This window comes from Pyrus communis, chromosome 8, assembly GCF_963583255.1.
Source record: "Pyrus communis chromosome 8, drPyrComm1.1, whole genome shotgun sequence".
NCBI classification, from domain to species: domain Eukaryota; kingdom Viridiplantae; phylum Streptophyta; class Magnoliopsida; order Rosales; family Rosaceae; genus Pyrus; species Pyrus communis.
Window position 1 is genome coordinate 25,546,154 of NC_084810.1, and position 27,800 is coordinate 25,573,953.

The 27,800-nt window shown below is 40.0% G+C and overlaps 2 protein-coding genes across 3 annotated transcripts; both read right to left on the minus strand.

Moving 5' to 3' along the window:
- Positions 1-4,130: 4,130 nt before the first annotated feature.
- Positions 4,131-9,896, minus strand: LOC137742122 (putative disease resistance RPP13-like protein 1). Its single transcript, XM_068481878.1, has 4 exons — positions 9,703-9,896; positions 9,426-9,576; positions 8,798-8,899; positions 4,131-8,700 (listed from the first exon to the last, which is right to left on the minus strand). The coding sequence occupies exon 4, from the start codon at positions 8,622-8,624 to the stop codon at positions 4,521-4,523; it is 4,104 nt and encodes a 1,367-aa protein (XP_068337979.1). The 5' UTR covers positions 8,625-8,700; positions 8,798-8,899; positions 9,426-9,576; positions 9,703-9,896; the 3' UTR covers positions 4,131-4,520.
- Positions 9,897-11,148: 1,252 nt separating this feature from the next.
- LOC137742123 (E3 ubiquitin-protein ligase UPL1-like) lies at positions 11,149-27,694 on the minus strand. 2 transcript variants are annotated; one of them, XM_068481880.1, is made up of 17 exons: positions 27,353-27,694; positions 25,698-25,793; positions 25,410-25,616; positions 17,575-25,117; positions 17,105-17,466; positions 16,705-17,022; positions 16,097-16,298; positions 15,718-16,001; positions 15,001-15,272; positions 13,728-14,859; positions 13,476-13,622; positions 13,195-13,275; positions 12,768-12,993; positions 12,539-12,678; positions 11,932-12,038; positions 11,648-11,816; positions 11,149-11,530 (listed from the first exon to the last, which is right to left on the minus strand). In XM_068481880.1, exons 1-16 carry the CDS (start codon positions 27,380-27,382, stop codon positions 11,714-11,716), a joined length of 11,250 nt encoding a protein of 3,749 aa, XP_068337981.1. In that variant the 5' UTR covers positions 27,383-27,694; the 3' UTR covers positions 11,149-11,530; positions 11,648-11,713. The 2 variants fall into 2 exon arrangements, with proteins under 2 accessions (XP_068337981.1, XP_068337980.1); XM_068481879.1 differs by having other exon boundaries at positions 17,575-25,120; positions 27,353-27,693.
- Positions 27,695-27,800: the final 106 nt, after the last annotated feature.

A 27,800-nucleotide genomic window follows, 5' to 3' on the forward strand; every position in this document is an offset into this window, starting at 1 on the left:
GTAAGGATAGTCAAAATAGACCATGAGATTGACGTAACTCTTTATTTTGGTCTCCGAGATTTAAAATCGATAAGTGGTTCTTAAATTTGTTCATCATCAATCATTTTAATTATTCCATGAAAAATCTCTGTTCAATAAGGTAAAATGACAAAAATATCCCAATTTTTGTCGTATTATTTTGGTTCATTATTTATTAAACTGAAGTATTTTTGTCATCTTGGTCTTTATTTAACAAAGATTTTACACGAAATGACCAAAGAATTGATGACGGACAAACTTAAAGATCACTTCTCATAGACCATTTTGAATAAATTAAAAAAAAAAGATTGTTTAATTCTTAATGGGAAAACTACATATATAGATCAAATTATAATTACATTAGCAATGATTTTGTAATTCAAATGATTGAGAACATAACTTCTAACTCAAATAATTGAGAGCGTTTATTTCCGAACCGAAAGTCCATATGTTCTATTCCCCAATCCGAAACCTAAACTTAGAGATGGGTCATCCTTTTCGCTTTCTTGAAGAGCAATAAACCTACTTTGTTGACCCAAATTTTAATAGGTATGCATTGGCGATGGCCTGTATATCTAACTCATGGGACATGAAGCAACATCAAGCCCATCGGCTTAATCCATGCGCCACATTTTGTTTGGTACTCTTGAAAACCTAATTAAAGTGACAACGCAGAACAAGGTTGAAGCTCCATTTTTGTATCTTTTTTTTTTTCTTTTTAATTTTACTATTATATGTTAAGGGGAGGAGGGAGAGTTCAAAATTATTATATCAATTTAGGGAGGGGGAATTTTTGGACCGGAAAAACATAGGTAGAAACTCAACACCCTATTTACTAAGATATTAGACCACATGCATCATATATCTTCACAATACCATAAGTTGCTCAAATTGAAAGATGGAACAATAAACGTCACATTGAGGTGAAGCCATAAAGAACATTGGTTATTACTTAACAACTGCCATACATGCTTTTATCCAAGTGATACATTAATCAATCTAGTTTAATAGTAAAAAGCACACTATTGTAACCAACTTCGCTACGAACACTAGTAAGCAAATGAAACCGTTGTGTTGATGCTCGTCTTATTTCTTCACTACCCTTTTCTTTCCCCAAATCTTTAGATTTGGCTACAAACACCAAAGTATGATCTCCTGCATTTACTGGCCAAATTGATAAGATAGCTCAGAGCATACATGATACACAGCTAAACGGAAACCTTGTGTTCATGTTCGTAATATGGATCATAGCATACGATGCATGGACATGGACACATATATGATAAGAGAATAGGACACAGCACGACATGAGGAATAGAGGAGATATCACCGTATCCATGCATCGAAGATCATATCGATCATACAATGCTGTTGAAATTTTCAGGTGAAGGGACCTTCCGGTGACCAGATTCATGATTTTTTTCGTGACAAAAACTACTGAAAAGTTTGAGTTTTTCGCTCATTGCATAGGAGTCCATCAGTTTTGCTTCACCAACAAGTCTCCCTAGCATGAAACCATGGATTTCGATATACATGTTAGCCATTTTACGTACTACGGTCAACATGCAAAAGATGGTGAGCGATTGATATGCAGCGCACTTTAACCCATTGTTAGAACATGTACCAAAACTCGGACCAAAACTAGATCATTCACATTGTATCAGCCGAGAAGGTGAGAAGGGCTAAGAGCGAGGAGTGGTCCGCTTGGGTGGACGGAACAACAAAGTTCCCCTGAATCCAAGGCCTTCCCGGCAGTAGATTGTAGGACGTGTCCTAGGCTCTTTATAACGTTCATTTGAGCAGCATTGGCTAGAGGCTCAGACCGAACGACAGGCGATCCGTATTTGCTCAACTCTAAGTACCTTGATGATTGAACTAATATTGATCCATGCATATAACAACAACAAAGCCTTATTTCACTAAGTAGCGTCGGCTGTATCAATTTTAGATGACACTGCACTCAGTTTTGCGCCAAGTCTTTCTATAGCTCCAAGTATTCCTGTCTTTTCTTAAAATCTCTTTCTAAGTCATCCTAGGTCTTCCGCTATCCTTTTGTCCTGAGTTTGTCTCGTAATTGTATTTTCTAACTGGAGCATCTGTAGATTTTTGTTTCACATATCCAAACCAACCTTAACCGATTTTTTCTCATCTTATCTTCAATAGCAACCACTTCTACTTTACATCAGATATCCTCATTCTTAATCCTCCATTGTGTGCATAAACAGCTATAATTCTCCAGCACCGTGTAAGCATAGTTTCTTTCTCAATCTTTTCGTAATATAAATTGTTTCTTGCAATCGTTGATGCAGCAAACGAAGCAACGGGTCAGAGGGCGATACATAAGGCTTTTTTTCGAGTCAGCAGCGCTTGTCGGTGCCAGAGTTCCCCAAGTTTTCCTTCTTCGCTGCCTTTTTGGACAGAAGCTTGGGGCGACCAGAGTCTAACCTTGACACAGCCACAATACTTAATCACAGTAGAAGAATTTTACACTTCAATTCTTACTCCATGCTTATGATTTTGGGCATACACGTTAAACTGCGATTTGCAAGTAAAGCGGAATGATTCCTCTAGCATTGCTCATACATTCAAATCTAGCAAGAATTCATTTCCCTTCGTCTTCTTTTTATTGAAATGTAGACTTTATTTACCGAAACTAGATACACATGGAAAAGAAGAAAGTTTTTCGGGAATTTGAAATCGGAAACAAAATAATTTCACACACTAGAGTGGTTTGATAATACAATTCGGGAAGAAGGAAAGAATGTCATAAGCAAAGCTCTAAAGCTTGAAGCAAAGATAAGACGAAGAAACAGATCGGTATATTCTAATACCGATCATCACATCGAACGGACAATATAGATACAATAAGTAGTTGTCGTTCTTACTTCTCCCATCACCAAGTTTTTTGTTTTGGTTTTATACGCCACACGGTAAATTCCATCCATCATTGCTATACAGCTCCCTATCCTCTTTGGAAATATATGGAGCCAGTTACAGAACACCGTGTTCCTCCATCGGAGCACTTAGGAGAACAACATTGTCAAGACTCTGCCGGTGGTTGATGAACGCAGCAAAACCATTTTTTCTGTGCACCAGGAAATCAAACCAAACCAAATCAAATCATCCGCAAAGAGAGGAATTCAAGCATATTAGATTTTGGCAGCAGAAATAATCACCCTCCAGTTATTTGTTCTATTAGTCTACTAATTGGAAATGCAGCAGATACAGAAAACGCATATAGAGAAAACGAAAAGCAGACACAATGATCAATTGACAAGAGCAAATATTTCCAGGGCCATTAGTTCTTTCTATTATTCACAATAAAACAAACAAATTTTCCAATTAGGCTACATCTGTCAAAAAGGAGACAGAACCCTTGTTAAGTTAACGCATGCCAATTCCACTCGAATGGAATAATGCAGATAAAACAGCTGAATCATCTTCTATTCTTTTATTTTCCAAGTATCTTGGCCCTAACATTAGATCTGTCTTTTGCCACATTTCGTTAATAGAGTTCTATATAAGTCAGTTGCATTGATTTTCACATCAAATGGTACGCTGAGTTTGATAGATAAGGCAGTGTTACATATAGTTGAATATTGTACTACTGACGTCACTTGAAAAGCAATAACTTGCAACTAAGAGAACAGCAAATAATATATTGCCATTGGCTGACTCATGTATATATCAAATCATTAGAGAAAGAAACGAGACAACAGTTAAATGAGAAAAAATCTTACAGACGAAGGCCTGCCAGTGCCAGGATCCACTCCTCCTCCATGCCTGATATTAGGATCAACCTTTCCTGGTGACTCTGGTTTTCCACCTGTCTTCTTCTCATCCCTAGCCTTGTTAAAGATCACAGTAAACCCCTCAGCCGAAGCAGGATCATTGACGTCCCATTCACCAAATTTTGGGAGTGGCCTGCCTTTTTCCTGTTAGAATTCAGTAATATATTCTCATTGTTATCAAGGCAAAGGGCACCCAAGTAATAAGTTTACAAATCTAATGATTGCGAGGCAATTACATATTCTCTTAACTACAAAAACAAAAGTATAGACAAGCACTCCGTTACATCCCGAACCTATCTAAATAAAATAAAAGATCAGGTTTAAGTGGCCTGGTTAAAATCTTGCTGGGAAAAAACTGAATGGGAAAAACTCCATACTTAGGAGAAAAGGTAGCACATTTATAAAGTTATAATACAAATCAGTGAAAAGGGACTAAGCAAACATAGCAATTGTTTACCCAAAAAAAAAAAAAAAAATAGAAAAGAGAAAAAAAGCAAATATAGGAATCCATGAGAATAAACGTCGGCCGAGAAATATCCAAGTTGTCGCCAATTGAAGGCCTCCCAAAGCAGCCACTCCTCAACCCCCAAAACCTTGACCCAAACCAAATATTGTGGATTACTTTACTTTACAAGAATAAGCATGATTATTAATAATAATAATATTAATATTAAAACATTCCTCGAGAAAATGATACCTGGACCATCAGCTTCAAATCAACTTCCAATCTATCGTTATGCAAGGGATGTGGGATATTTTGTGCCAGTAGCGTCCTTTTCCTGGTTGGCATCTCTCTTTTAGCACTGGACACCCAATGATGTCAAGTTTCTCTAGTGAAGGAGGCAGACCCTCCTTTGGAATGGATGCTAGCTTTGGACAATTGAAGAGCCACAGAGATTGAAGGGAGGTGAGGAATTGAAAGCCCTTGCTGCTCAGTTTCTTCAGATTCGGGAAGAATTCTATATAGAGGTGAGTGAGAGATTTGGGGAAGAGCGTCTCCATCAGTACCATGTCGGGTGGAAACGACACCGTATCCGGGTCTTCACCACTTATCGACAAATTTCTAAGAGAGGTGAGTCTGTGCAACCCCAACTCCAACTCCCACAATGACTTACAGCTCTTGACCTTATAAATTGAAAGCCACGTGAGGTTGGGAGGAAAAGTCAAACCTTCACGGTAGTCGATGGTCAATTCCTCAAGAGAGTTGAGATTGTGCATGTCTTCGGGCAACGCCTCCAATTTCTGGCAACTGGTGATCTGGAACGCTCTCAGGTTGGAGGGTCTTCTCCCTCCACTCAGTCTCGGGATGGAAACAAGACTTCCACATTCGTAAATACGTAGCTGTTGAAGATTGCTGAGGTGGCATAAGCCATCCGGTAAGGATTTCAGATTTTGGCAATCCCAGATCTGAATATATTCAAGGCAGTGATTGGTGTTGTCGCTGAAGAACCCGTTCGGTGCTATTAAACCCAGTCGTTCACATTCCTCCTCATCTACTAGTGATTTCAAACTTTTGCAATCTTCAATCCTTATTCTTCTGAGATTTTGGGGAATCTGGAATTTTGCAAAATATATCAACGAATGGCATCCTGTAATCTGGATGTCTTTAAGAGAAGGTGGCAGACTAACATCTGGAAAAGAAACTAGAGATGAACATTCGTATATGCCAAGCTCTTGAAGAGACGACAGCTGATTTAACCCTTTTGGTAGCTTCAAAAGATTTTCGCACTTTTTTAACTCCAGACATTCAAGCTTGCACTCCAATATTTGCAATTGCAGCAACTCCTCTGCTTCTTCTCCCAATTCTTCGACTAGACGAGAGTTATCTTCAATTTCCAAACGGCCAAGACTAGTCAACCGCTGCAATAATCTACCCTCATTCTTCAATGACGACGTCAGCTTCTCACATCCATTAATCTTCAAATCTCTAACCTTGCTTAATCCCTTTCTCAACAATTCCCCTGTTTGCAGAGACATCACCTCCGAAATGTTTGAAAGGCACAAGGACTCTAATAGCTCAAACTCAACCTTAGCATCTGTATGCACCAATACTTTACAACCCTTAATATTTAATTGACGAAGTTGTTTGTAGTTGGCAATCGAAACCGCCAATTCCTCACATTCAACAATTTCAAGTTCGGCTAACAAATCGAGGTTCTCTGGCAGCTTTCCTTCCAACTTGGAACATTTTTCAATTGAAAGCCTTTTCAGGCAAGGGAAAACACCACTTCCGTGATCCAGTTGGAAAGGAAGCCACACCTTCCAATGCTGCATATCCACAAACTCGAGAATCTCTAACAGCGGAAAAGCCAAGACATGCTCGCCATAAAACTCAGCACCAACACTTTCCACTGCATTCATTCCTCTAATATAAAGCTCTTTGAGTTGAGGCAATTGTCCGAGAGGGGGCAACGATAAACAATTGTTACATTCCTCTAAGCGCACAAGCACCATATTAGAGAAGAAGGAACCTCCAACCCATGATGAAAATTCCTTGCCGGCATAACTCTTGATGGTGAGCTCCTTGATCTTTGTATGAGGCTGCAACATGTCAAGCACAGCGGATTCAGTTTCTCCTGTGTCGCTTGAATGAGACCATTCTAGGACCAACGAATCAAGCCTCTCCTTGCATTTCAAGTTGGCCCTCCTGGCATCCTCGACATCAGTCACATTCTCCAATCTTGAGAGGCGCAATGTCCCTCGGAGCTGTGATAGGGGCCCTATCTCTCTTATCCCAGATTGATCACTACCTTCGCTCGCCACAAAAAGAGGCAGTGATTGTAGATTCGTCAATTGACCTAGTTGCGAAGGCATTCCTTCCAACGAAGATGCACCTGAGTTGTTGAGATGGCGCAACTTAATTAGATTGCTCAAGTCCGCAGGCAATGACTTCAATTTATAACAACCTTCCAATATCAAGGTTTGCAAGTTGTAAAGAGTGCTTGTTGATTTAGGCAAACGGGTTATAGCTGTGTAGGAAAGGTCGAGATACCGTAGATATCTCAAATCACCAATTGAGTTTGGCAGCTCAGTTATTCCATAGCCATTAAAAGAGAGCACCCGCAAGTACTGCAATTTTGGCAATAAATCAAAGGTAACCTGACGAGACAAATTACGGCCCCAACTGGAATCTGAGAGTGAAAGTGGCAGGAATGTTCGCAAACGTTCAGCTTTTGGAAAGTCCTCAAATCTCATAACTCCATCAAATCGACCAGCAATGAAAGACGAATGGCGAGCCCTTCGAAAGCAAGTGCTTTGCAAGTTATCACCTTGCTTATCTTCCAATCTAAAACATATTTCACCTGCTGCCCATCGTGCTAAATCATTAACGAGGTCATGCATTACATATCGTGAATTGTTTTTGCTTGATTCTTGAAACAGCGACCTTGCTAATAGCTCTCGAAAGTAGTCGCGGCCCAAATCCTCCATTTGTTTATTGTCATCATGTTTTTGTTGAATCAAACCCTCTGCCATCCACAAAAGGACGAGCTGCTTCTCCCCAAATTCATAGTCATTTGGAAGTATTGAGCAATAGGCAAAACACCTCTTCAAATGTGATGGAAGATAGTGATAGCTCAACTTTAGTACAGGAAGAAGGCCACTCTTATCTGCTAGATTCCATAATTTGTTGTCCAATATTTCTCCCCACTCTTCTTTTTCTTGGCGACGTAAAAGACCACCGAGAGTTCTTGCAGCTAATGGTAATCCACAACATTTTCCAACAATTTTCGTCCGAATTACCTCATAATTTACTGGTTTTCCGTTATTAATTTCCCCGAACGCGTGTCGCTCAAATATTTCCATACAATCATCATCTGCCATACACTCCAAATTATGAACTCCAGCGGCTCCCGTAATCTTTGCAACATTCCTGTCACGGGTTGTCACAATTATCTTACTTCCTCCTGCTCCGACGCCAAAAGGGGATTGAAGTCTTGTCCAGAGATCGTACAGATCATAGTCATCTTTGTCCCAGATATCATCTAAAACAATTAAAAACTTTTTTCCTCTTAATTGCTCACTCAAATCATGCTGCATTTTACTGAACTCCTCCACTTGAACGGGTCGGGATGTGATTGATTCAAGAATTGCCTTTGTCACTCGCACCACATCAAAGTCATCGGACACAGATACCCAGACCTTGAGCTCAAAATCCTTCATGGCATCATCTTTGTTGTTGAATACAAGTTGAGCAAGTGTCGTCTTCCCAACTCCGGCCATGCCAACTATAGCAACTACACCAAAATTGACAGCATCTGCATGCTCGTATTTTCTTGACAACAATTCAATAATTTTCCCTTTGTCACCATCTCTTCCAACAAGAAGCTTTTCATCTAACACGTCTGAACTTGGTAGACTTCGCGATTCCTTAGCAGATGTCCCAGTATCTTTCAAACCAAACTCAACTTTCCGTGCAGATATGTCTTGCAACTGCTCCGTAATCTTCTTCATTTCTGAGTTCATATCCCAATCGAATTTAATTTTGAAAAGTGAGTTCCGCACCTTGTTGCTCGCGCTGACACGTCCCTCTATCATACGCTTCAACATTTGAGTGGCAAATTTGTCCAACATGTCTTCGACATCATAAGCCAGGTCTCTGAGATCATCGAGCCACAGTTTTACAAGATGGTCAGTCAGTTGTCTTTCCTCGGCATCGCTCAGCACCGCTGCGATTGTAGATAACGTGGCCCTCCACTTGTCCAGCTTCTTTCCAACGCCCCGGAAGTTTCCAAAATAGTTGAGAAACTCGCGACGAGTCAACCTGTCGAGCAGCATCTGTAGAAACGCCGCAAGAAAAACCTCTCCGAGTGCCATATTAAGAGCGAAGAGAACTCCAAGCAGTCGAAGAAATAGTGAACGAACCGTCCTTGAGCAATATTGAGGTGCACAACTGCACAAATTAAGTGAAGAAACAAATGAATAAAAAGTAGTTCAAGTAAAATGAAAAAACAACTAATGTATTATTCAATTGACTAGTAAGAAATTACATTGGAAGTTAAATCTGACTCCGTTCGGGAAGAGTAACAGTCAAAAACTAGTTTCTTGGAAATTTGGAAGCTTGATCTGTTGGGGCTCAGAAATAGTCACAACTGCACAAATTAAAATGATGAGAAGTAATTATTGATGCCTGCGCAATCATATACAAATTCATGGTAAAAGTGAAATAATCAATTAATGGACTCCTAGTAAGCATTTCTAGAGGTGACAACTTGGGACTAGAGATGGCAACGGGATGGATTCAGATCAAGGTTGTCTACATCATAACCATCTCGCCAGGTATACAGTCCCTAATATAGTACTACCAAGTACTCTAATAACTTGATATTGTATGTTCCAATAAAAAATAAATATGAGATGACATATATGGTATGTTTCATTTTGCTTTATTACTTAAAGAGTAATGCTAGAAAAACCACATGTTTATACTATATTAGTGTATAAATATGAGATGATAAACTAATATAGTATAAATATGTGATTTTTCTAGCATTACTCTTTAAGTAAAAAACCACAATAAAACATACCATATATGATTGCAAAAATCATATATTAGTATACATTATTTTTCTTAAATTTTAATATGTTGAACAAATAAATGGGCAGTTTTGGGATTACCTTGCAATCCTACGTTTCAAGACTTGAACTTGCACGAATATTGGACATGATCCATAGCAAGAAGCTGTTTCATGGGAGTCAATCAGGTCATGAGGGCACTTGTTTGCACTTATGAACAACAAATCCAGACTGAACGATGGAATAATTAAGCCTGAAAAGTGCACAAATTATATAGCTGGTTATTGATGAATTAATTAATTAAAAAACATACAAACTTGAAGAAAAATTAAATAAATAAATAATGGATTTGGCATATATAGTTGCAACAGGAACTTACTGCGTTGGAGTTTTCAGATGATGATGAAGATGAAGGGACTTGTTTCCATAGATCATTAAAATCCACAGATCTGGACTGCTTTTGAGCTCTTCAATTTGCTGCAATAATTAGGTGTTGAAAGACCATAACGAAGTCGTCGTCTTTCTGCCCAAAAGGAAAGTTAGATTCCTCTTTTTCCTCTCTCTTTATTTTTCGTGGGGTCACATTGTTTTATCATTTTGATTGCTTTCTTATCTCCTATGTCTACACTGTTATATTTTTCTTTTCAATTTGAAAAAATTGTGGCAATTGTTTTTTAACTTTAACCTAATTAGATTAATGATCCTTCAATTCAAAATTTATGATTATTTATCTCTTAACTCATCAGAATATGCAACTATGATTCTTTTTATCAATATCGCTAAAATTTCTGTCAAAATAAGTCACGTGCAGACCCCAAACGGTCGCCCTGCCAGCACTGGGCCTAGGCCGGCCCTATTTCTCATAGATGGGTTGAATATTATGAAGGTGTTAGCCCAAGTAAGTGTATCATCTGCAACTGCAAGGAACACCAGCCCAATCCAAATGCCAACCACACGAGTTAATTCGTTCATCTTGGGAACAATTGGAAATTCTAGCTTGCAGTACAAATCAAAAGCATGGTTGTCATAATGCAGATAGTAATGCTCATCCCTTGGCTCGTCTTTGCGAACATTGCGACGTTTCCGGAAAGAATAGCTCTAGGAACACAGTGGAGTAGGAGGAGGTGAGTGCCAAACTGGTTATTAGGATCAATTGTACGGCTGAGGTGGGGTGGACGTGGAAGTGTAGAGGTGAAAACGAGAATGCAACAACGCTTCCATTTTCTTCATGAAGAATCCAATTTCTTGTGGAAGAGCATTTAGAAGTACTTATCGAAGAACCTTGTCCCAAAAGTACTGAAAAAATGTTTTTATAATCCTAACGACATTGTACGTTGCCTAAAGCATCCAAAAGCAATGTCGAACGAGCCCTTCCTTTCTTATCCCTTCTTTTCTCTATATTTCAAAGCAAATGTCAATGGAAAATCAAGCATTTTTGCTCCATTCGTGAAAACTAATAAATTCTCAAGTGTGGAGCTTTTTTAAGTATAATTTTCTAGAACATTCAAAGAAAAATTACAGAAAATCATGGCAAAAAGGCTTATGGATGGTGTCGTGCATACGTCAGTCAGGCAAATTGGCCAAAATATTCCTCCTTGCATACTGCATTGTCGAAAAATGGTTATGAACCCGGAAAATCACAAGGACTTTCAAGAACGAGGACGTAACTGTTACAGTATCCTAAGCCAATCACGCATTGTCATTAGCAAATGTCAAAACATGGTTTGGCTTAGGATACTGCCCAAGCCAGATGAGTTTCTCTCGCAAGAACCACGAACTAGAGGGCATGTCAGCATGTCCGAGTGCACAAATAAAATTGAAGAGCTAAATTGGAATCACCTTCTGGCCTTTAAATAAATTGAAACCCAAAAGAAACCATCTGGAATTACTTATACATATATATGTTCCTAGGCTTATTACCAAACATTCAGGTAGGAGAAAGTGAAAACTGACTAATCTAAAACAGATATCTAATATGAACACCAAAACAGATTTTCTATCCACATCCATCTGTACCGAATCCCCAATTTTCCGACATGTAAAGAATCCGCTAAAGAATTTCTAAGATTCCAATCCATTGTCACCGAGGAGCTCGCCGGCCTCCCGTCAATAGATAACGCTTTCGGAATTCTTTACAAAATCCATCATCGGTTTCCTCAGAAGTTGCTGTAATTCTGGAAGACAAAATTCAGAACCGGTTCTTTCACCTGCGCAAAGAATGGTGGAGAATAAGAGAGAAACAAACGAATTACAATTTAAGTTGATTTCAGAAAAGATTAACCAAGGTTTTCGAAATCAGGAAGGAAAAAAGATGTCGAACTGACATGTACATGCTAACTATACGACCGATGACTGGAATGCTGGGGAAATATCTGCTGAGATTCTTTCTGTCAACCAAAGCCAAATCCTTCACTAGCTTCATGAATAGCAAGTATTAATCGTTCGTGAAGCTGTTCTTTGGTGGTGTACTCAGGAAGGTCAAGCTGGTTAAAGCTGAAAAAGACATAGAACTACATTAGAAACATCAAGCTTGACGAGAATGTGAAGGGGACAAAAAAACTAACATTTTTGGAAAGACAGGGCCAAAGCAAATTATGTTTACACTAACCATGTATGAGCAGAAGGTAGTCTGTCAGGAGCTCCATAAGCCTTGTGGATCTGAAATTTCTGAGGACCAGAGATACCTTGCAAAGCCCTGAAACCTTCCAATGGAACCTGAAAGTCACAAATATGTTAGTTTTACCGAGTACCAAAATTTGCCCCCACATACGCATCATGTTGCAAGCATACATTTAAATCATTAGCTACGCATGCCATCTCCAATCATTATACAATGGCAAAGTTCAATGAGACAACATGCGCATTGTCAAAAACCATGTTCACAGGAAATGAAATTGACAAATGATATCAAGGTAAAATCAACGCAAGTCACACTTCCAACGGACCCTGTGAAAAAAAGGAAATGAAATTGACAAATGATATCAAGGTAAAATCAACGTAGGTCACACTTCCAATGGACCCTGTGAAAGAAGTTATGAACATTATAAAGGGAGGGGTTGGGTTGTTGGGAAAAAGGGATGGGACAAGGGAAAAGAGGGGTTGCATACACTCAGAAAGTACAAAAGCACATACAAAATCCCTTTTAGTCGTGAACCAGCGGATATGGAGAAGTATATATACTATTTTCATATTTCTTTTGTAGTACAAACAGTTACCTTTGATGTTCCAGTCACAAATTGCAGTAGTCTTGCCATGTCCTCCTTGTCGAAACTTTCAACCACGTCCCAGAACCATTTAACAACATCAGATGATGATGTGTAGCCAGTGTACTCGGTATTGGCCTTCAAATCAGCCACTGTAAGGACAATGCCACCATTCAGATATCACAAGAGAAACAAAAGACCATATCAACTATGTAATAAGCTCATTTTAAATGCAACTCACAATCTATCTCTGGAAGACCACTGATAAGTAGCTCAAGCTCCTTGTCATTGAAAATAGAGATAAGCTCTCGCGGGACCAATTCCTCAAACCCCTTCAGGAAGGAAGTAATTTGAGGTCGGATAGCATTTGTCAAGATATGTTCAGCTACAAGGTCAACATACTCGTGCTTCGTCTCTTCTGTAACCCGAATATTTCTTCCTCCAGGTTTCAGCTCATAATCAGTAACCTTTTCAAGAAGGTAGAAAGAAAGGAAAACATAACAAACAAGTACAACATTAGGCAAACCCATGAGCTCAATTTAATGTTATAACATTGAATGAAAATCAGATTGGCATTTAAGTAAGACTTTACAATAACACTACGTGAAAACCCAAAAGCTTTCAAAAATAAAGAACAGAACTAAAAGGTTACATATAAATTCAAATACCTCGTTTTTCTCATAAAGGATATGCTTTTCTTCATCCGCATCCATGCTAAACGTCAGGTCAGGAATATCACTCACATCATTCTGGACACGAGAAAAAAAATCAAATTAAAGAAACATACGCAATAGAGGAACCGAGTCTTAATCCTGCAGAAACAGAATTTCAGAAAAACGAATATGACACATTTTAGATCAGTTAAAAAGATATAAAAACCTACAACGAAACCCATTCCAATCCAACCTTGAACTCTTAAAAATCAGAGTGTGATCAAAAGCACGCTAACCTCTAACATCCACTTTAAATTCTTGTAGTAATCAGGATCCACAGCCTCTATATCATGGTAAGTCACCTTTACACCGAGTATATGCTTATAGAAGGATCGAGTGAAATAAACATCCAAAAGTTGCCCATCAAAAAGTGCCTTTGCAACCTGAATAAATTATCACAGCAGCAAAAGTTAAAGAAAAATCTAACACAGACGGAAGAAGCTTATAAAGCCAGTTTCAAAAAGTCGATAATAGTCCAGAAGAATTACCACACGGCCCACAAATTTAAAATAAGACAGATGTTCTGTCTGGTAGACAGAATTAGGGTTTGGCTGGAAAGTTGCATTGTTTCCTACGGTGGTGAAAAGCAATGCCCCCTTGTCGAATATGACCCTTGACAGTAATTGATACCACTCTCGTGTCAGACCTCCAGCATCAATACCCTCTTCCCCTTGGAATTGGACATTTAATCGTCCCTTCATGTCCAGAGTAGGCCGCATGCGCAACTGATTATAAGAATCCTCCAAAACGTAAGCCCGCCGAACACTTATTCTCAGAGGACCAGAGAGATGTTGCTCATGCTGCTGCCTAATTCTTGACCGGAAATACGCTCTTTTGTTATCAAAATCAATTAGCCTTGGTGCCTTCAGCATCATAGTAAGGGATTTCTCCAACAAACCTGGATTCTGTCTGATAAAAGCATTTAAAAGCCGGCGATGCTTCTCAGCGAACTTTGTAAATGTAATAGCACCATCAAGCTTTCTCTGAGAATCCCCACAACTGTGGCACTTGGTAGTTGAAGGATCTGAGTTTCCAGAGGACTCTTTGACTTCTCTTGCAGTCACATTCGCCTGGTCTTGCAGCATAGTAGAGAGGTTCTCTTGTAGCTTTTCACACAGAACAAAAAAGGCCTCCATAAAAGGCAGGAGTCTCTGGGTTCCAGGAGGGAGAGGAGACGAAGAAGAACCCTGTGCATGGTCCCCAGTATTTACTATAGACATGGTTCGACAAAAAGAACTCTGACCCAGTGCTGTTTCAGTCGCACTTATACAGTTGCTTAATTCTAGCCACAGTGGCTCAAGTGCAACATTTAGCTTCCACATGATGGCATGCTCCTCCTGCTCCGCATCATTCTCCAATCCTGAATTCTCACCAGCCCTAGGTGAAGTGAGAGAGCAAAGTGCTTGTAATACACGTAAGATTGCTAACCCAGCCATTGATCCAGCACTCAAACCCAGCATATGTGTGTTCCGGAGAGTGACAAGCTCACCAACAGCTGAGGCACTCAAACGATGAGCCAGTTCTGACAGCGCTGAGACAAATAGTTTTCGATGGGGTGCTGCAACTGAGGCCAACTTCTTCAAGACCTCACCAGCAAGCATATAAAGTTTATCTGAAAGCCTAATCAAGTAAATGGACTCAGATTAGACACTCATAAAAACACAGTTCATATAGTAGCACAAAGAAGAGAGTAGTTAATCTGACAAATACTGCATCTACGTTCAAAGAATGAACATATAAGAATTAGTGAGCTAATAATACCCCTCACGACCAAGAAGGCTGCAAAGATTGTGTAGATCAGATCCTGGTAGCTTCAAGAAAACATTATATGTATCCGTACTCCTCTTTACATCTGAAGTTGATGATTCACCACTAACAGGCTTCTCTCCCTGATTAGATTCTGATTCCAAAGGAGGAACCTTTTGACCATCTCCTGAAGCTTCACCAACAGGCTTATCTGCCTTCTCAGATTGAGACTGGCCCTCTAATTTTGAAGCTGAATTATACACAACAACCTGAAGCAGGCCCATCACCTGTAGCACACAAAAACAAAAACATAAAAACATGAGATGGTGCTGAATTATAAATTTTTTGAAAGGATCATGCTGTAGGACATGCGTCAGCAATAAAATAATCAAGATTATGACTCCATATGTACAACTAGGAGATACGGCAAGCAATACGCACGTTCTCTACCATATACTTAGTTTTTTTCTTAATTTTTAAGGAGAGAAATAAAATTATGGAGCAGGTACTAGCCTTTGTCCAGAATGGTTAACAAGTCAGACATTACAAACAATTGAATTACTCCAATCTTAAATTCATATAAGCTCTCACGTATAGTCGAAGTACTGAATATGTGGATACCTAACAACTACCAAGGGATTTTACACACTACACTTTTAAATGAATAGACAAACAGCAACTAATCTCTCCACGAGGTCATTTTAAACTGGTTAACCATAGAGTAGGTAGTACCTGCTCAAGATCAGCAGTGCCATAATGAGGTCGGTCCAGGAGCTTCAGGAACAATATCAGGGGAATGTCCGCATCCTGGGTGTTTCCAGACGGTTTTGATGAAGATCCTCCTTCTCCAATTTTCTCCTTGCCTTTGTCCTTCTTGGTTTCCATACGGATAGGGCTTAATGACTCAGGAACACCAGAGAAATCAAAGAAAAATAACATATTTGCCACAGCAGAATGATTTGTGGCCAAATAAGTCAAGATCTCAAGAATTCGACGTAGCACCAAGGGAGGAAGACCTATTGAAAATGAATATAAAGCAAACAAATTGTTAGTCCATAAATAGAAGAAACAAATGTACTGCAGATAACTGTTGGAGCGTCAGATGACTTACCATCTAACAACTGTGATCGCCCATAAACAACATTTGAATTGCAACCGTAAAGCCTTTGGGCATTAATAGCTGCTAATCCACCGACTGAGCCCTCAGCCTCAGATTTGATCATATCAAGCAAATGACGAACTAAGATTGCTCGTGTAACGCTATGGGTACATAAGTTCAACAAGAGCCTCTGCAAGAGTCCTTTGCCAAGTGGCTAACCACACACAAAAAAATAAATGGATCATGTTAGCAGAAGATAGTCATTTAATGAATGATTTTATGTGACAGTATGTAGTACATGTATGTGTACATGCGATTTTCAAATAATGTGTTATTTTGAGGTCTTTTAAAGCACAAATTGAGAAAATATAACCCACTTGGTTTTCTACTCTTCAGCCAACCGAAAATTCTTCATATGACGTTTTTTACACATTATTATTTCCATCAACAGGAGCTTTAACACTTGAATAGTACACATAAATTTGTTCAAACCTCCAAACTTTCTAACCATATATGGATTTTTTTAAAAGAAAACCTAAAATTCATATTTCAACGAAACATAAAACTTTCATAACCAGTTATAAACAGTCCAATTACCATTAATTGGACTATGAATTTACCTGCGCTAATCGTAATAGCCTAATTAAAGCTTTCAATTCATCGGCATCCAGAAGTGGCTCTCCTTCGATTTCCTTAACCTTTAAGCTGTCTGCAAGAGCAGAAACTGCCCTCCGGCCAATTGTGACTCCAACACCTCTGTCCATTACCATCTGCCGATCATAACCCAATCCATTTCTCCGGTTATTTAGCCTCTGGCTGGTTCCAAAAAGGCTGCGAGCCTGATAATGACTCATTGCTCGGTCTCTTAGCATTTGGGCTTCAACGAGCAATGGAGAAGGCAATCCAGACAGAACTGCTTCTGAAGAAGTTAAAAGTACCTGGACCAAGAGAAAAATTACATATGCAAGACAAATAATCATTACAATCAAGGTCATGAAAGATGCAGTTCCAGATGAAAACCTCTTCACGTAAATCAGCAGGAAAAGTAGCAATTATTGAAGCGTTGTCCATGTCAACTGGTTGTCCCTCAGCCTGATGTGCAACCCTTTGTTCTCTTTGTTGAGCCAAAACTTCTGCTTGGATATCTGGAGGAAGGGCTGCTAAAAACTCAGGATCAATGTCATCTGCAGAAGGTGGCGCAGAAGATGGAGGTTGAACTGGCTGAGCTTGTTGCGAAGCAAGAACTTCGGCCCTCAAATATTCAGGTAAAGCCTCCAAGAAGGTCGGATCAATTGCATTAGCACCAGCGGCCTCATTATTCAAATCTTGTTCAGCCTGATTAGCTTCTGGAGCAACAGTTGTGTTTTCCCTTGATGGTTCATCTGTACGATTTTCAAAAGTAGGCATGGGATGGCCAATTTCATTTATTTCACCAATGTAATTCATATCAATGTCAATATTTGTTGGCACCAAAGAAGTATGAGAATCACCTGGATTAGGCACATTGAAACCCAAACTTGCCGACACATTACCAACCTGACCCTCTGCTCTTGAGGATCTATCATAACCCACAGCCTCCACAGTAACATCATGGGGATTAGAAGGCACAGAACCCCGTTCACATTGTAAACCAGCACTTATTTCTGCAGACGAGTTGACAGAACCTGCCACCGACCCTACTTGCTCACCAGCAGCACCATTTCCATCACCAATGTCCATGCTATCACTTGGTGTACTGTTGGTTGAAGGTGGCATAATTGACATTGGTTCAGGTACCTGTAAGAACTCCCCTGCACCTTCGACTATAGATTCTGGATTGACTTGTTCTTGACAGGGAGCAGTTTCAGAACTTGAGTTAACTTGATGTGTTGTTTCATCAACCCCGTCTTGACGCTGATCTTCGTTTCTTTCATGGCTGTCATTGCGCTCCCCTGCTACTTGACTATCACTTAAAGGAGGGAGATCTGGCTGTTTCTCCTGCACTCCTGAGTTCTGGGACTGTCGTTCAGCAGGGATATCAGCTGGAGCAAGACTGCGTAATTGCGATATAAAGTGTTCCTCCACTGCTTGTGCAATAGCAGCAGCTTGAGGACCTGCTTGAGGCTGGCCATCATCAGTCCATCGACCATCACCTGGCCCTCTTCGCCCCGATAACTGCAATGAGTCCATACCTACTGAATAATCAGTCAACGGTGGGGGTGCTGCACCACTCAACCGGTCACCAAAAAGATTGCTTGGTACGTGATCATAAGGTAGAACAGGAGCATCAAACATGTAGAAATGAGCAACATCAAAGCTCCCTGATGACAGAGCTTCTAAATCCCTGGATGAATTTCCACCTGCTGACCACATTGAGACCAAATCCCCAGACTGGGATGGTCTTAAAAGGAGAGGATGTTGAAATCCATTTGCTTCTGCACCAGATCGCTCAAAGGAAGACCTACTTGTCTGACGGCGGCGATCAAAACCTATCGGCCCTCTCAGAGCAAACAAGTCATCCACATTAACACCTTCAAAAGGTTCAGCAGCAACATCAATGAGACCACTTCCAGCTCCAGGTTGTCCAAGTACCTGCAAATGATCAAGCCCATCAAGGGCTTCTCTCCATCTCACTTCTATGACACGATTCTCATGAAAATCATCATCATCTTCATCAATCATCCCATCATTGTAACCATCTCCCAAGCCGGTATCATCATGGTCTTCCACATCAGTATCAGCAAGTGACATCATGCCACCACCGTCCTCTGCTATATCCTCATCCTCATCCTCTCCCTCATCATCATCCTCATCATCCTCACCATCATCACCCATGTCATTTTCTAAATCAGCCATGTCCTCTCCCTCATCGTCATCCTCACCATCATCACCCATGTCGTTTTCTAAATCAGCCATGTCATCATCTGCCCTATTCTCAACACGAAAAGACATCTCAATTTGATCAGTGTTGTGTAGTACATTACCTTCATCCATCCCCTCACGCATGAAATCCATCCCAAGCTCCATCGGTGGATTAGAAGCTATTGGTCCTTCAACTTCTATCCTCATATCTAGTTCCACCAACTGGTTCGGATTTGCATCAGGATTACCTTCACTTTCAGAAGTTCCTTGATCCCCTTGAACAACCTGTATGACGTCTCTCACACCCTGTTCACTGCTTGCATTCTGATTATCCCCCACAGTAGTATCAGCTGATGGGGCAGTTACCTGATCATCAGATCTTCCATTCAACCCTGTGGATTTTTTCTTGCCCGTCTCATCAGATTTAAAGTATTGCTCACTAGCATTAGCAGCCCTTGTTAGGCTTTCTAACGTCTTGAGTATCAAATTCACAGTTTTGGGAGCATCAGGATGGTCTAAGTCAATCACCCGGAGGATACCAGTCAGACACTGAATCATTCCCCCATCTATCATGCTTTTTGCTATGTCTGGTGAAAACCCAGAACCAGGTAAGTTGCTGGATGATGAATTTTTAGACAAAATTGAATACACCAAATCAACAAAAGCATAAACGCTTTTATCCGGTAATAAGATGCTCTTGGTGGAAGTACATCCCAAATTCGAAAACGAGGATAAAGCCTTTACAAGTTCACTAATTACTCGTCTGCGCCCTTCACTGGAACGACCACACAGAACTACCAGGAACCAAGAAGCTTTTTCGGACAGTTTGTCTCTCCATTCATCAGGTCCAGCAGATTTATCAATGGTGAGTGGAAGCAATCGATGAGTTACATGGTGAAGTATACCACCATGTCCAAGACCATCTGTTTGATTAGATCCCCGCAACTGAGTCATTTCTAAATCCCGTTTAAGTATAACCCCAACTGCATGTACATACATAAGAAGGATATCACTCAGTAATTTGAGAACAAAGGTAACTTTAGCCAACCCTGCAGATCTTTCAGATTCTGACTCCACTTTCCTTGTCTCGTCAACCTTTGATTTACCCTTCACCTTCATAGTGGGTTCATCTACTTCCATAGCGGATGGGTTATTCGAATAGTCTTCCTGGCTATTTGGGAAATGGTATTTGAAGACTATTTCAAGAAGCTGATCTATCACTTGAGTGAGATTGGCAGGGATCTTCTTGTGACTTTTTGCACATTTACCAGATCCATCATGTATCTTATTTTCAGAAATCCGTACACACTCATTGGAAGATAATCCAGCCTCATCACCTACTGCTTTAGATTTTTCCTTTTCCTTCTCTTTTTCCTTCAATAACAGAACAAAGGTTCTACCTCCTGATGTCTCCAACTGACAAACTGCAGAAGCAGCTTTCATAAAAACTACTGGATCTCTAGAGATTACAGGTGCCATTGATGTCAAGAATGTTCGTGCAGAAGTGCGCCCACCATGCCTGTTTCCACTCAGGGCTTGGCGAATCTCCAATTCCATTGCTGTTTGCAGTGTTTGTGGATCTTCAAGGAGATGGCGAACAATAGCAGATGCAACAGTATCATATCCCGGGAAAAAACAACTTCTTGGAAGGCCAAATAGAGCTGCCAAGCCTCCATTTTCAAGGAATTGTAAAGCTAGAGCATGAGTTTTTGTCAAGCGTGCACATAATTGTAAAACAGCCTGCATGATCATTGCTGGGACATGCTGCTTTATCAAGTCACAAGCAACTGCTAGCACTTTATGACTCTCTTCCATAGTCAAATAACCGGTAGATTTCCCCAATACTTTCTCAAATGCTGTGGCAGAATCCTTTTCATAGGCATCCATAAGCTGTTTTTTCTCTGTATCTGATGCAGGGATTGACACACGCTCTCCAGATAATTCAGGTAAAGGCCCTGTCTGAGTATCTTCAACCTTTTCAGAAATTCTGGACCTTGATTGCAACATGTTATCCAAAATAAGCAGTAGAGCACTGATACATTTTGGGACAAGAAGCTCATTGCCTGACTCATCTTTGCCCTTAAAGTTCATCAAGATATCTGTTGCAGTAGTCACAATACCATACTGTGCAGCGACTTCCCTTGTGCTTCCATCCTCAGAAAGAAGTAATGCAATAACATGCGACACCATACTCAACGCACTGGTATCATTAGAAAAATCCAATGGACAATTCTTTAGCTGCTGAGTAAGATAAGATACAACTCTTGGACGGTCTTCCCCTTTGTTCTGGTTGCTAAGTGTCACAAGCAAATCTGTCAAAGGGAATGCCATGGTATCATTACTTTGAAGTAATTTAACCGACGCTGCAAGGACATCATCAACAGGAGGAGCTTTCACACAACCCTCTTCTGCCAGCACATCAACAGACTTTTCAACACTCTCAGCTTTAGATGCATCTGACGAATTTCCCAGTGAAAGAGCAAGTGCTCGAGCCAGTTCATCATCATCCTGCACAGGATCCTCAGGATGACTAAAGAGCCACTCCATGGCCATTTCAACGCTATTTGTTTCCACCCGCCTAAGAGCTTCCTCTGCCCTAGCCCTTGGAAAACCCATCTCAACAATGGTGGTAATAGTATTTTCATCAAGTGGTGGGGTCAATCGCTGGTTTGTACTTCCAGCAATGCCACTGCGATTCTGCTTCACATCTCCAACACCAGAATATACATGCATGACAAGCGAGACAATAGAAGCAATGAAATCTGGACTACAATTTGGAAACATAGGGTGGTTCCAGACAGGAAGTATCACATCAAGAACTTGAGACTGCAGCATACGAATAAAAACTTCTGGGTCCCTTGGCACAGGGAAAAGCCCAATTGACAAACCAACTGCAACTGGCTGCTGAACAAGCAACTGTGCTTGAGAAGCAGAGGTTGTGGATAAGAGTAAAGAAGAATTAACAAAATACTCGAGCACACGGCAATAGCTCTGTAAAGTATCAAGCAGCCACGAACTGTGGGACAGTTTACTTCCTTCACCTGTCCTTTCAGGATCAATACCTGACGTTGACACGGAGTATGGTAGTGTCCACAACAACTGACTAGTAGCTTCAAATGTTGTAAGCAGCTCCTTAAAAGTACCATGGACATAGAAATTATTTACTGTTGCAGTATAACAAGTACGTCGCCTGCTGTCAAATGTAAGCGATACCATATCATCGACAACTTTGCCAAGATATCGACACTTGACTGACAGTGATGTATCGAGCCCAGTTGATGTAGAATGCCCAGAGAAGCTAAGAGACTCGAGAAATATTTTAGCTAGGGCAGTTCCAAGAGTCTTGGAAACCAAACTCAACGACCCAGAGTCAACTCTACGCCGATTTGGTGATGTGAATCCCTTGACAAGAGCTGTGAAGAAGGAACGCAGTGTGGAAGCCAGCTTGTTGAGGATTTCTATCACAAGAACATCAGGACTTCTCTTTTTCAAATCTTGGGAAGTAGATGTCTCTGATACTGTTGAGGAAGATTCAGAATCAACATTTAAAGCCTCCAAATGCCGGCCTGTCCTTCCACCCCTTATGCGTGTAAAACCATTACGACTACGACGGTGCAAACCTTCACCAGAGCGAACAACTGATAGAAACTCGCGTTCTCCACCCCACAAGGGCTGATTCCTGATAGAAACTGGGTTCATATATCTCACCATTGGAATATTAGCATCATCATCACTCTCCCTTCCAGAAGCATTAGTCGGAGCTGCCTCAGCACTCTCTGGTTCTTGTTCAGCATTGGTCTTCTCATCTGACTTGACATCATTGCACAGGGAGATTTGCCAAATTATTTCCCGGTAGGTGCTCCCGAGATCTTTCAATACATCAGCAACTGCTGCACCCAGTTCAGACACCACAGTAGTCGTCCCTTTCAACAGAACATTAGACAGAGACAGAATAGCTTCAAGACTGGAAAGATGTCTTAAAACTTGAGTTTGCTTCGCAGATTCCACCAAAGCAAGTTGAGTCCCTCCAACTGAAACTAAAAGTTCATTTGTTGATTTCAGATGCTCTCTCAAGAATGAACATACTGCCCGAGCCAAAGAAGCAGAATGTTGTGGTGAGAAGTTCTTAAATGCGACAGAAATACTCTGGCCAACTGAAACAGAAGGAGGCATCAAGGGCAAGGTAAATAACTGCAGGACAGCTTCAACCCCCTTCTTCTCCACAAATATACGACATGTGTCACCATTCTGAAGTATTGTTTCAAGAAGACGAGCAACATTGCTCACACAGTCAGGAAGAAATATTTCAACATTCCCCACTGAAGAATCAGAAGGTGGCTCCACAGTCTGCTCTGAACTTTCCGTTTTGGATGATTCCCCATTATCAGACATGACCAAATTCCTCTCTTCTCCATCTGTTTCCATGGGAACAGGAGTAGAAGAGCCCAAAGGATCAATTGACATGTATGAAGCATCAACCCCATGTCCAATTTTTGAAATGGCATTTAAGATCTCAATCAGCATATCCACTCCAGGCCCACGCAATGAGGAAGCGTGGCGCATTAACTCATCCAATCCACTAGATAACGAACCTGGTGTGTCACTGGTCAGGGCCTTCAGATAAGTTCTTGAAGTAAATATCTTCACAAAGCACCTCAAAGCATTGCAATCTTTCACAGCCTGAAGACCATTAGTAGTATTTAAACATAGGGCATCTAGACACTGTGGTATGCATGTAATGGCTTCTGCAGAGCAAAGAACACCATCCATTATAGCATCCAAGAAGGCAGAAGGAAGGCCTGCTGCATCTAAAACTGGAAAACAGGTAGGATCTTTGTGTATTAGATCACTCATGACAGTTGCCGCAAGTGAGAATACCCCACCACCAAAATCCTTTGCCCTTTTAAATATTATGCATAAGCATTGTGGCAATAGACTCTCCTCTGAGCCATAAACATGAGCAGTACTTCCAGGGGCATAAGTCCCCAGGGATATAGCACGCAATAGAGCTTTCATAAGCAATCGTCTGTGATATGAAACCAGTGGTTCTGAATACAAAGGCTGCATGCTGTCTAGCTCTGTAGAAGTTCCTACAGCTACTTGTGCACTACTCCCAATGATGTCAGAATCATCATCTTCATGCTTTGAGCCATTTTCTACATGAGACACTTCCACCTGTAGGCGAGAGATTGTATCGTCTAAACCACCCAAATCCCGAAACAATGCAGCAGCAGGATTACTGTAATCCATAAAAGCTTCTAAAATGTGCACAGATGTGCTGACCAAATGAAGGTGTTGCGGGTTTGTATCTTTAAGCAAAGGCAGAAGGGTGGGAATAAAACCAGCTTCACGCATGGCTGAACAACCTGATGATGATGACACCAAAACTGTGACAAGAGATAATAGAGCGTCAGCAAAAACAACAGACCACTTTGACGTATCTCTGGTGACAAAATCAATGGCCTTCTGCATGAGACTGGACAGGATACCACGATGCCCACCAGATGTGACAGCAGTCAAAACAGTAGGCTGCCGGGATCGATCTTGACAAAGAGCAACCAGTGAAAGAAGACAGAGAATTCGAATTTTCTCAGGAACCACATCCTCAAAGCTCAACAACGACACTAATTCATTGATAAACTCAGGTTCAGTGTTGAAGAAAGAAACAAGGTCGTCAGCATCACTATTTGCTTGAACAAGAACTATGAAGGCATACAAGCGGATGCATGCATACTGCTGCCGAGTAGCTACAGAGCCAAAAGCCCTTGCAAACCGCAATCTTGTCAATAAAGAAAATCTTAAGCTAGAGGGTACTTTGTACTCGGCAATTAACTTACACAAAAGCTCAAGATCCGTCTCTGGATGAGTATTGATGTTAGGTAAGTGAATGATTTGTAAACCTTGGTTGGCAGGGATGTCACCTGTTGAATCATTTGATGCATAGAACTCAAGATGAAGGGTGCAGCCTAACTTGTAAGCAACAGGGTCACAATCATTCTGTATTACACTAGCAATTAATCCAAGACCCTCTTCTTTTCCCCCCCAACCTTGTGCAAGAGCGAATAACTTTGAATTTAGTGCAGCATCTCTAATGGAATACTTTCCAACTGTTTTCTTTAAAAATGCAGCCAATGTCTGCAGGCAACCCTCAACCACATCCGCATCAGTGCAAGCAAGCAGAGATGAAAGATGCTGCTGCAATAACATATGAAACAAAGACATAAAACTAATGAATGGGAAAAGGAGGAATTGAAAATAAATGAAATTGACTGATGTAAAGAAAAAAAATTAACACAATCAAATGCACAATAATCAGAGTTGTTAATTATCACAACCCAGCTAAAAATAAGCCTTCATCCCATATACAATACCCCAAAAAGCAATAATGGTATAATTGTATATCTAGAAGGAATAAAAACTAACTAATAATAAACAACTGAAAATTACGCAACAACGACGGAGAGGTGAATGATGGAAATTTTACCTCATAAGAACTGTAGAAGTGCTTATTTGTGCAATTCTCCAAAATTATCCTTATTACACGGAGAACTTGAAGAACAGCTTCTCTCGGAAAAGGAGGATCAGTGTCTAGAAAATTATCATCAACCTGCAAATCCTTCCTGGATTTTATGTGCTTCTCAAAAAATGAATCAAAATGGTTGAAAAGATCAACCCAATGATGGAAATCTCCCTGCACCAGAAATAAAAGCATATAAATCATATTGCATGTAAATAACTGTATTAATGTAACAGTTAAAGGTAATAAAATCACCTTATCGAACTCCCAGATGAAACCTTTCAGAGGTTCCTCTATATTCTCAGAGGGAACAGCAGTGACCCTATTGATGAAGGATCTAATTTTTGGGGGCTGAAACAAAACAAGACCAAAAAAAAGTACAAATAGTTGTTAGTACTTTGCAGACTCGCCAAATTGCTTTTATATAAAATTAGTACCCATGTACCACAGAGACAACAAATAAACAAGAAATAGATGACTTATTTGTAAACAATAAGTTCTTCAAGTGCAATAAGGGATGTACAAGGTGTGCAAACAATGAGAAGGGTACACACAACATAGTGCAAACAAGACCATATCCTAGAGATAATTTGTTTTAACACACATTACCCCCTATCACTTTGTTAGAAGTCACCATGCTACCAACAGGAAATAAACAACATTGAAACTAATGTCAAAAAGTTTCAAGAAGCACACAAGTTAAAATGTTGTTAACAGTGCCACACTTGTCTGGTACCTTTAAAGAAAGGATTGAGGTGGCTTGGATTGACCTTAATGAACCTTAACATAATATGGTTACGTTCACTTAATAAAATTTAATTACTGAAAATCTTAAGAGTGACGTCGTCAAAGGGATGCATATAAGGAACTAAGATCATTCACGCACTCACCAATTCATCTCACACTTTTAGCTAAGCACAGTATCTGTTTGAGCAAAATTTTAATCTGTGTGATGTGAATGTACTAAATTTATAACTTGAAAACAATTCATGCATCTAAGTCCCACATATTTTAATGCATAGCAAAAGTCTTAAAGAAAACAACGAACTCCTAACTTCACACATATTTTAATGCATAGCGAAAGTCTTAAAGAAAACGACGAACTCCGAACTTCACCTTGCTGTAACAATTATCCAGTTTCCACACATTTTCTACAAAATATTAAAGCATAAATGTCAAAACCAATTAATCTTGTTCCATTTAGATATTGCCTCCTTATAAAAAGATTAAAACTTCTTTTTCGACAAAATAATCTGTCATGCATGACATTTGCTCCATGAACGTTAACACACTGATAAACAGACTGACGGACCGACCAAACCCCCTGCCACCTCCTCTTCTTCTCTCTCTCAATATTAGCAATTTCAACAAAAACATATAAAGTCATATAGACATTCGATGGAGAAAATAACTCTTTGAACTAAGAAACAATAATGAAACTATTCTAGTCAACTGGGTTGGTCATGAAACATGTACAATCATATCTCTAAGATCTTCCTAGTATTGGTTGCAATCCTCATGCAAAAATCTCACTTCATAAGCTGAATATGTCTGCATTTTCGTACTCCGAATTATATAAACAATTCAATAAATAGGTAAAAAAATTTAAACTTTCTTATCTTGTATCAGTCCCTAGTTAAACAACCAAAGAAAACATCAAATTGATAAACGCCCAAAACGAATTATATAAGCAATTGCATACAAAAGTGCCACTCACTGGGAAATGAGAAAAAGGAGAAAAAGAACATAACCCAAAACCATCAACTTCTCGAAATCAAAACATAGGGAAAACCCAGTACTTTAATCATGTACACACATACATACATACATACATACATATATATATATATATATTATGCGCATGTATGCATAAAAGAATCTAATCGATTCCACAGGTGAAATATACTGACCACTTCAACCGCCCTCCTCTTTAACTTCATATTGGAACTGAAAGCATTGCACGATTGAGAACCGCCTTGAATTGGTACCCGATCAATCACTAACAAACCAAGAATTGATCGAAGAGCAGAGACTGAATTGGGGAAATTAAAATTCTGCGGCAACTAAAATTGAAGTGAGGAACGTTTTGTAGGGGCGGTTTGACGGCGATCGGATCGTCAAACTTCGATTTTTTGAGAGTGATCAGAGGAAATTTGAGCTTCTTCGCGATCAAGATTAGGGTTTTGATGAGGATCGCACAGAGACAGAAAGGGAAGCAGAGAATTGGAGAAGAAATGAATAACTGAGAAAGAAGCTAGAGTGTGGCATATATAGAGGGGGCAGGAAATTACAGGAAAATTCGGAAAATAAAAAAGAAACAGAGATAGATAAAGGGAGGAGATAAAAATAAAAAATAAA